This window comes from Cryptomeria japonica, chromosome 8 (assembly GCF_030272615.1).
Source record: "Cryptomeria japonica chromosome 8, Sugi_1.0, whole genome shotgun sequence".
NCBI classification, from domain to species: Eukaryota; Viridiplantae; Streptophyta; class Pinopsida; order Cupressales; family Cupressaceae; genus Cryptomeria; species Cryptomeria japonica.
In genome coordinates, this window is record NC_081412.1 from 195,885,932 (window position 1) to 195,896,992 (window position 11,061).

At 36.1% G+C, this 11,061-nt stretch overlaps 1 protein-coding gene across 1 annotated transcript; it reads right to left on the reverse strand.

Moving 5' to 3' along the window:
* Positions 1-1,456: 1,456 nt before the first annotated feature.
* Positions 1,457-10,442, reverse strand: LOC131857591 (uncharacterized). Its single transcript, XM_059210276.1, has 6 exons — positions 10,238-10,442; positions 6,570-6,769; positions 6,120-6,335; positions 5,722-5,897; positions 2,518-2,793; positions 1,457-1,739 (listed from the first exon to the last, which is right to left on the reverse strand). Exons 1-6 carry the CDS (start codon positions 10,440-10,442, stop codon positions 1,457-1,459), a joined length of 1,356 nt encoding a protein of 451 aa, XP_059066259.1.
* Positions 10,443-11,061: the final 619 nt, after the last annotated feature.

The window sequence follows — 11,061 nt, forward strand, 5'->3', positions numbered from 1 at the left end:
ACAGAAATTGCACACCTTGTCTCTGCTAATCTTCTTGAATGCCTTTTGCCATTAAAGTCTCAAAACAATGTTTTATGAAGGCACCCCGATGACAAATAAGCATTAATTACCATGAATGGAGCCACACGTTCTACAATTAATCCATTTAAATTAAAAATTTTCCACTCCAACGGACAAAATGGTTGTTTTTTAGCATGCATTTCCTTTCAATCGCTGATCCGTGAAGAATAAAACTTGAGCGAATTTCTATCACTGTCTAGCGACATCCACTAGAGCACATAGAATTAGCACACCTTTTAACCACTTAATACTTTGAAGAGGGCCCACCATTCAGTCACCCGCTTGCCCTTTGTCGCTGATCCGCAAAGGATAAAGGACTACCATCTCCCCGTTGCGATATAGTGACAACCATTGGATCATATCATTCCCACTTGATCTTTAAGGTCCTTTTTCTTACTTAGCCATCACCACTAAACCATCACTGCTAAGTCTCTCCATTAACTATCGGACTGACCTCGCCGCTAGTGGCTTGTCGCTAAGTGATGATGAATATTCAACGCGCGACTTCAAATTGCAGTATTACGACAACCGTTAGATCAAATGAAACTTATCTAACCTTTAAGAACCTGATGCCATCATAGAGGAAAATACTCAGGAATTTAGGAAAATATAAAACATTTCAATTTTAATTAGAACCCGCCCAAGCCTAAAACTCAAAATGGCCCCTTTCGATGACACGATGACCCTTCTAATTAAGTGAAAAAGGTAACATGCAAACATAAGTGATTTGAAAACAATGTGACACAAAGTTTTTTTTACCAAATGACTTTGAAGTTATTAAACCCTAAACCCTTAGGAACCATGGACTTGTAGACAGGGAACAATCCAAAATTTAGAAAATTTAAGGATATTAGGAAAAACTTCCAATAACATCCAAAACACTGATAACATCGGCTTTGACTGGGGATGGTTGGATGTGAGACCAACACAAGAACTTAGAAAAAACTCTAGAATGTAGACCAAAATAAAACCCCAATGAAAGAAAACCTAATATATACAACTCCTACAACTATTGTGCATGGACAAAAATGAGTCATGAGAAGTAATAATTCAGGAATTGTCCATGCACTGGAAATTCCTATACTTCACCATTCGTTCTTTGCAGAAAATATGAATCTTTTCCATTGACATCAAAGACAATGAAAGGGCCTATCCATAGTGATTCAAATTTCTTGTGCTTTCTCTTATCCTGTTCTCTAGCATTCCACTAAAGAACCATATCACCGATTCGGAACTTTCTGGTTGTAGCTCTTTTATCAAAGAGATATTTTGACTACAATTGGATTTTTAGATTTCTTTTATGAGCCATAGTTCCCATTTCTTCCAATTCTACCAATTGGACCATTCTATCCTCCATGGGTTATGACAATTCCAACTCTTCAACTTGCAAGAATTTCTATACAGGGAGAAGATTGTTTACAGGTACTCTGGTCTGTATTCCATACACCAGTTCAAATGGAGATGTACCAATGGCCTTCTTCATAGTAAATCTATCTGCCCATAAAGCTAGCTTGAGCTTTTGATCCCAAGATCTCTTATTTTGTTTAAGAATCTTCTTAATGATGTTTAGGAGACTTTTATTACTTGATTGTGCTTGGCCATTGCCCTGTGGGTGATATGGTGAGGAATATGACATAGTAATTCCATAACTTGCACAAAATTTTGTGAATTCCTCTGACCTGAAGCACATAGCATTATCCATTATCAATTTCACAGGTACACCAAACCGTGTTAATACATTATCCATTAAAAATTCAATGACAACTTTACTAGTTGCCCATTAAGTAGATATGGCCTCAATCCATTTTGTGAAATAATCTATGGCCACCATGATCCACTTGTGACCTTTGCCCGATTTTTCTGTTATCTCTCCAATAAAATCAATGCCCCATTGAACAAAAGGGGCTTCAACTGTAACAAGGTTAAGTGGCAAAGCTCCTTCATACTTCAATTTAGAAGAAAATTTCTGACAAGGATCACATTTCTTAACATATTTATGGGTATCCTTAAACAAAGTGGGCCAATAATATCCCGCCCTGATTATCTTTCCAGCTATTGTCTTTGTTGAATAGTGACCTCCACATACTCCATTATGTATCTCTGTCAGCATTTTTTGAGCTTGGGATTCATCTAGGCATCAATAACGTGCCATCTCTGTTTCGCCAATATAAGTCTCCCTGAAGAAGAACATATTTCTGGGACTTCAACTTTAGTGTTCTTTTCTGATTGTGGGTCATTCCTTCTGAATAGGTTGCATTTTTTAAGAAATGCACAATCTATGAATACCATGGTTGCATTTCGATACTAGTGACCATAACTTTTTCAGTTTCAACATTATTAATATCAATGGTGACAAGATTTGATTCAGTCATTAGTTTGGCAAGGCCTAGTCCTCTTACCAATTTTGTGATCTTGATCTCAAGATCAAACTCTTGTATCCTATTTATCCACCTGCACCTTTTACTAGTAACCTCGGATTGGGATAGAATGTCCTTGACAGCTGCATGTGGGACATAAGCAATTATTCTTGCATTTACAAGATAAGGCCTAAATGCTTTAACAACCTTGACTAAAGCATATGCCTGTTTTTCCATAATCTCATACTTTAATTCAACAACTTGCAAGGATTTACTATAGAAAGCAATTGGATGTTCATACCCTTCATCATCCTTCTGAAGCAAAACTACTGCTACTGTATGGTAAGAAGTGAAAGGGAACAGTGAAAAAGGCTTACTATAATCAAGAGATTTCAACACTGAGGCTTCCTGAATAGCCTTTTGATCTTGTCAAAGGCCTATGTTGCTTCCTCATCCCAAGAAAACTTAGCATCCTTTTTAAGTAGCTTAACAATAGGCTTCACAATCTCAGCAAAGTTAGCTATAAACCTCCCAAAAAAATTCACCTTACACAAAAAGGACCAAATTCCATTGACACTCTTTGGTTGAGGCACATTATTAATAGCCTCAATTCTTTCAGGATCGATCCTAACTCCTTCCTTGGAAACAATATGTCATAACAATTTTCCTTTAGTTACATCAAAGTGGCATTTTCTTGGATTTAAAGATACACCAAATTCCAAGGCCTTGCAAAATATTTTTTCCAAATGACCACAATGATCATCTACCTTCTTTGAGAAACATGTAAGATCATCCTGGTAAACAACCATTATGATCTTAATAAATTCTTTGAAGGCTACATCCATAGCCTTCTAAAAAGTTGCCCCAACATTTTTTAAACCAAATGGAATCCTTACATAAACATTAGTTCCCCAAGGGGTAGTAAAAACAGTCTTGAACTACTTAGACTCTTTTACTAATACCTGATTATAACATGAGAATCCATCCATCATTGATAATAAGCCACAACCAGTTACCCTTTGTAACATAGCTTCCATGTTTGGAGATGAGTAATTGTCCTTAAGAGAAACAACATTCAAATTCCTAAAATCTACACAGAGCCTTATGTCCCCACTCTTCTTTCTGATAGGAACTAAATTGGATACCCATGAAGAATACCTTATGGGCTTTATAATTCCTCCTTCTCTCAACTCAGTCAATTCTTGCTGCATTTTGGGTTCTAGGAGGGGGTTAATGGGTCTTTTCTTTTGTCTAAAAGGCTTAGCATTAGGATGCAGAGGTATTTCATGCTGAAATAAATCTTGTCTATATGCCTTAAAGTCCTCATAGGACCAGGCAAAAACATGTTTGTACTTTCTTAGCAAATTAATGAGATTAGTCTTGATATGGGGAGACAAGTTTTTCCTGATATACACCAACTTAGGGGATGACTCTGTCCTTAAGTTTACCTCTTCCAATTCTTCCAATTTAGTGGATGACTTCTAGTGCAAATGACCATCACTATAGCTGAACATACCCTCTAGTTCCACTAGTCCTCTGGGTATCTCATTAGTTTCTAACTAGACCAAGTCATTTCCAAAAACTGTTTCTTTGCCATCTACTACTTCTACCAATGCATTACATTCAATTTTCTGACCTTCATATTCATCAATGCATTGGACAAACCGAAGTATGCCATCATCATTTTCAAACACCTGCCAGTTATACACATTATTTGGGATAGTAGGTCTAGCTTTAACCTCAACTATTGACACTCCGGTTAGTGTTACATCATCATTTTTTAGTGCCACATTAGCTAAGAAGTCTGCCATAATGTTTTTTGATCTTTCAATCCAATCAATTGAAAATGAATCAAAGTATTCAATCACATCCCAAACAACATGTTTATACCTTTTTAACCAATCATTCTTGGATGCATATCTTGATCTTATCTGAGATACTTCTACTTTTGAATCTCAAAAACTCTCAATAATTGAATTCCATGTTTCTTAGCAATTTCTAGCCCCAATAATAAGGCCTCATACTCAACTGTATTATTTGTGCACTAAAAAGCCAATAGAAATGAGTATTTGAAGGTAGTACCTGATGGGGAAACAAAAAGTACTCCTGCTCCAGATCCTTCTTTAGAACAAGCTCCATCAAAGTACATATGCCACAAGCCCTCCTATTGAGATTCCAGTTCATTAACAATAGGGTTTGTATTCTTTAACTGAGGCTGAACTGGTTCCACTTTAAAATTGTCAAGGTCCACATCAATCATGTAATGAAGCATGTTAGGATCTATTTTCTCAATGACCCTTGGGGCATGTGGTTCTCTATATAGCTTAACTTGATTTCCATTCACTGGGATAGTTGCATATGAAAGGTCTAATTGGACATTTCCTCCAACTGCTACAACCCATTGTCTAGACATAAACATTCCATAATGAGGTTTGGTGTCAGTTACTATGACATCCATCTTGTAGGTAGCCTCAGGGAATGCTGCTATTTTCACTTCTATATCTTTCATTGTACCCACAACAGGTACTTCTTTGTTATCCATGGCATAGCATTTCCCATACAAAGTACTTACTAGCAGTCCAAATTCCTTCATGACCCCATATGACATCACATTTGCAGTAGCCCCATAATCTATCATACAATTTTTTATTAGTTTATTATTGACTAATAAGGTTACAAAAAAAAGATCATCTTGGGAAGGTTCTTGAGTAATTGTGGTTCCCCCATAAATTTCTGGGATTTTTTGCTCTTGATCCCTTTTATCCTTTTTAGTACATTTAGGTAAAGATGGACTTGTGTCTGATATACTAGAAAGTAGATAGAATGCAACTTCTCTATGCTCTTTTATTTTTAACAATTCCATCGGTGGTACTGTAACTTTCATTTGAGTTAAAGCCTGAGTAATATCAAATGCAGAATTAATGTCTGACTAAGTATGGGCTTTAACCTTTTCTACTTTTTGTTGACTTGTTTTCTTGTCAGCATCAGTCTCAAATGAATTGCCAGTCACACTATTTTCTTCAAGTTTCCCCAAAGCGTTGGACTGATCCTTTTTAGCATGGCCATCTTGGAAGTATTACTATTAGCCATCTTTTTCTAAAAGACTTCTTTCATAAACATAGAACCGGGCTCACCCTGACTTTCATCCTTCTTGCTACTTCTCAGATTATAATTATGTTTGGCCTTTACTATGGCAGCTTTGGTGAGGTTCTTGACTTCTTCCTCACTAGGCCTTCTAAGATGAACTTCTTCATCTTCAATTGTCACTACATTCAAGGTAGGATTGCAATCAATTGTCAACTACCTGTGGCAATTTACACTGTTGCTCAATGCATCATACTCACTTGCTTCATCTTGTGAAGACTCATAATCACTTTCAGCAATGGTTTCAAACATATTAACTGCAGGTTTATCCTCATTTTGATACCTCAGTTCACCCTCACTCCTCATAGATTCATTTAAAGCTTGCCCCACAACACACTAGTAAGGGGAATGTGGTCCATCACATGCTATACACCAGGGAGTGTTCTCCACATTATGCACATTTCCACCCTTTAAAGGATTAGGAGTATCATGATTCTATATACTTCTTGGCTTGTCTTGCAAAGGTTTGCCATCCTTCTAAGTAGTGTTATATGGCATGTCATGTAATCTAGCAAACCTATCTTGCCAATTATAATGAGGTTTATCATTCATACTCACCTTGGCGGTAAGGTCTTTCACAACAGTCATCAATTTCTCAATCTCATCCTCTTCTTTAGAGCCTTTATTTAGTTGTGACTTTTTCTCTTGCCACAATCTGCCATCAGTTCTCCTTCCCACTTTTCCTAATGCTTTCCTATTACTTTCCATATTTATTGCAATTCTAAAAGTATCCCTTAAACTATCTGGGTTTTTTTCTCTAAGGATATAGGCCATCTTTGGGTCAAAGGCATTATAATAAGTAGTTAAACATACATTCTCATCTAACCTCATTACTTGAAAAAGTCTATGCATTGCCTTTTGAAACCTTGTATTAAAGTCTGTGACAGCCTCATTATCAGACTTCTTGATGTTGTTAAATTCATTGAGCATGAAGCTCACATTTGTCTTGTCTCCATATTGCTCTTGAAAGCAATTCTTGAATTCTTCACAAGAACTGATGCTATTTACAGGTAACCCTCTGTACCAATCTCTGGCATCTTCCACTAAAGATTGCACAAACAATTTCATAATCACATCCTCATTTGCAATCACATAGTCATTAATCATGTCACCGAAAGACTTCAGGTGTTTCTTTGCACTTATGGCATTGTTTATAGCAAATTTATGAAGTTTATCCCTCATTTGAATAGGGACATGGTTCAGGTAACCTAGGATTCCATCAAAGAAAATTTGTCTATACAATTCCACATTGATGGGTCTTCTCTGGAATTGGTTACCAACAAAATTATTACCAATGTTCATTCTCAAACTAGGACCACCAGCTCGAGGGACTTGGTTATTTTGGTTAAGAGGTTGTACAAGGGGTATTTGATTTGTTGGAGCAGTATTAAAAGAAAAGGTAGGGTTATGTTGGTTAATAGGAGCATATTGGTTTAGAGGTGGAACAATATTCATGGGCATGGTTGGTTGAATTTTCATTGCAGAGTGTGAAGTATGTTGAGGTATAGGTTTACTCTGATCTGTTGAAGGGAAAGTTATAGGAGGAGCTTTTAGGTAGTCAATTTTTCTTCTAACTTCAGCATTAATTGCTTCTAATTCAGCTTTCTCCAACTCCCTCTGCAGATTCTCCTTCTCTCTATTTCTACCTCATGTAAAGACAATCCATGATGTAATGTTTCACTTCCTAATAATACGTCTATAGTTTTGGAACTAGACCCAGTCTCTATAACCTTCTATTTTCCTTTTTCAGTGATGATTTTGGTAGGTTGTGGATCACTTTGAACCTCCCTACTAGTTTGCACAAGAATTTTGGGTGTAAGACTAATTTTAGCAGTCAAATTTTCTCTGATAACAGGGCCCTCTTCTTTACTTTTAGGCTCTTCTTGGGTGAATAACTCAAGGTCTGCAATCTGTCTCAACAACCTATCTCTCTCAATAAGTCTTGCCTTAGTTTCATTTTCCTTATCCATCTTCTTCTGTTTCCTTAAGGAAATTAATTGATGGACCCTTTTGTTAAGAGCCTTGATTTCCTGGGAAACCTCATCAGGGTCTAGGAAGGTTTCCTCTGAATCTGATATGTTGACATGCTCAATATTAATCAAACTCACATTCCCATCTACAATCCAGGGCAAAGAATCCACCCTAACATTGGAGCTATTCCTATCTCTCCCAGAAATGCTAGTATGAGACAATCTTTGATGAAAAGTTTGAATATCCTCATTATTACCAAATAGACCAATATGAAAATGCATAATATCTTGTTCAGATTCACAAGATGATGTATTAGAATTTGCATACACTGATCATCTAGAAGACTTACCTGTATGGTTGCTTTTCTATCTCCATGTAGCATTAATTGGTTCATGCATAACTATTCCCTTTCTGCTTTTCCAGACTGGTTCGGGCAATCCTCCTTGCAACTTCTCTTGAGGATTCTTCTTCATGTAGGGCCTAGTGTTTCTTCCTCTCTGCATTGTATACACTTTACTTGAAATGACTTGTGATTTATTCAAGAATAGGGGTTGTTTTATATTTTTAGAGTCACCACCCAATTATTTGGGAATTTAAAACATTTTAAGCACAATAATTCACTCATAGGAGATTGCAGAACAAGAATGCTAGTCTCATAGAAAGATTTAAACAATGTAATGATGGACAAACATTATTACAGGGTCACGGGATATTATATTTGAACAATTTTATGTGATATGAGCACTGATCTACATTATAAGACTTATATTATGACTCTCCCCAACAGAGTCGCCAATTCTTGTTGGTCTCAATTTCTGATTGCTTTGTTTTCTCTCTAAGATCTCAAACCTCTGTTCACACAAGGAGAGAACAATGAGAATAGAAACACAAGACAACAATTAACAAGGTTTACAAAGAAACCTCCTACATTTCAAGCTTAATAGAGCTTAGGTAGGTATACCCTTTTGTGATTACTTTTTCACAATTTTAATAGGTGATTTACAGAAAACCAATGCAAATTTCTGCAAACCTTATCTCTTTAGCGCAACCAAGCATAAATGAAAGATGCATTTTCATTGTAATGGATCACAAAGAATATCAAGAACATTAGCAAGTCACACCAGTGCCTTATTCGAGCCTCAAAGTCATTAAAAATTCAAATGAAAATTTAAAATTAGAAATTCACACACATATCATCACTTTGATTTACTAAATCTATATATGCCTGACATATATAAACTCTCAACCTATGCTAGACCCAGTCATGAAATTCATGTAAATTTACTAATTATCAATGAAAAGGAATTAAGTATATTTAATTTTCCTCCTTGAGGAAAAAACCTAAGACATTCTCATAATTTGCCTTGCAAATCGTTTAACTAAATAATCCTAGATCATTTAGTCCAAATGATAACCAATGTACAGACGCAAAGACAACATAGATCTGGGCTCAAAAATGTTTTGATTGTATATTAATATTCTCTCATCAAAGTTTTACATAGACACAAAATGATCCCCCAAAATGCCAAAACAAAAGCCTGTATATATTTTGGCAGAGCTTCAATACAAAATTCTTGCGATCCCTTTCTAGGGAGTCTTGGTATCCATTTATAAAAATTGGATGCAACAAGCTTCAAACTTCCCTAGAAGAATATTCTTATCCTAACCATAATTCCCCCCAAAATTTATATTTATTACAATTGAAGTAGGAGCATAACTAATTAGTTATCTAGCTGGAAAATGGCCAACTGGCTTCTCAATATTTACAGATCAGGTGTTAGATGTCTTTAATTCTTCAAAATTCTAGTTACCCAAAAATATCTGTTATAAGAACTAACCACTTTAGGTCGCTTGTGAATTGCCACATGCTGGAGTGTTGGTAGGATCTTCCTGTGTTTCTGTCTCTTTCACAACATATTTGCTTTCCCATACCTTGAATGTATCATCATCAGGCCAGGAGAAACTAATAATTTTATTCTTTAGCTTGTTCAAACTTTTCCACATTTCCCTTAAATGTTTAACTTACTTCTCCAAAAAGCCAAAATGTGATTTTATTTTTTCAATCTCTTCAATGGTTTGAATAAATAAAGAAGTATCATCTATATTTATAATTTTATTTATTATCTGAGAAAACTTATGACCTAAATCGCCAAGCCATACTTCTTTATCTCTCAATTTATTGATACTTACAAAACCTCCAGGAAACAATTCAAAGTTTTGATTTACATACTCTTTTTGGTACAAGTTTGCCCTCCTTTATATGTTGACTCTTTCTGCAGCAAACCTGGACAAACCTTTTACTAATTCATAAGTAGGTTTGATACTGACATCGACACCTACTTCTTCCTGGGATAAAGAATATATGGACTCTAAATCCACCTCTCTAGCAGTCCATTTATCCAAAATTGGCTCCAAAATAGCCTTATCTTCTTTCAAAGAACCCAAAAGAGTCAATATTCTTTTCATATTTATATAAACAATTGTTGCTCCAATAGTATCAGCAAATTTCAAAATGGTACCCCTGATCTTCTCCTCACATTTGCTTGCAAAAACTGCTTGAGCCTGCTTCAATTTCTCCATCTCATCTTGAATGTTCTTAGCTTATTGGAAACCAAGAGTCATGGGAGAAGGAGGGGGCTTATCAAGAGAAGAAGCAATCATCATCTGGGAAGACTCACCTTTTTGATGCTATCCTTCCAATTTACTTTCTGTCTCTGCAATGGTGCTATCTTTAGAAGCTATCTCAAGCTTTTCTTCATTATAAGCCTTTAGGACTACCTCTAAGTTTACCTGGAGATTAACTTTCTCCTTGGCCTCCTTTTCAACCACTGCCATGCCGAATTTAGCAGACTCTAAGGTCGTGCTAGCAGCTTCAACTACCCCTGTATCCCTGACTCTTTTTACAATCATGCCCCCTGAGTAATCTCTCCTTCTTTTATTTTCTTCTCTTTTAAGTGACCACATTACAAGGGTTGCATGGTCATTACTATAAGTTATTCCTTCTAAAGGTTTAGTCTCCTTCCGTATTGCATCAAAAACTATTACATTGGCTATGTCCCATTCTGGGAGAATTCTAGCACTCTAGCATTTGCAATCAATTTTTTCCTTTCGTCAGGGGTAATTACTTCAAACTCTCTTATCATTTCCTACTTTATTTCTACTTCAACTACAGATGTATCCTTATGGGGTTGTTCAACTTTCCTCTTTTCACATTTTTCCTTTAAGTGCCCCATACGCTTTCTCCAAACAAATTGCATAAAGGATCCTATCTTTATAAAACTGTTATCAGCCAAAAATTCATCACTGGACTGCTTAATGATAGGATCTAGTTCTCTACCTACAAATTCTCCAACAGTCAGGTCCATTTTGGCACCTACTAGCTTTTCCGGCATCCCTTCTTGCAATTCTCCATAAGTAAATGAAATCTCCCTTAGGCTTCCTAGTTGCATTTATTGCTCAACAACTATCTGTTCATCACCTATATGTAATGGGGGATTGAGGAGGAGAATATAGGGATTCACTTAACTGT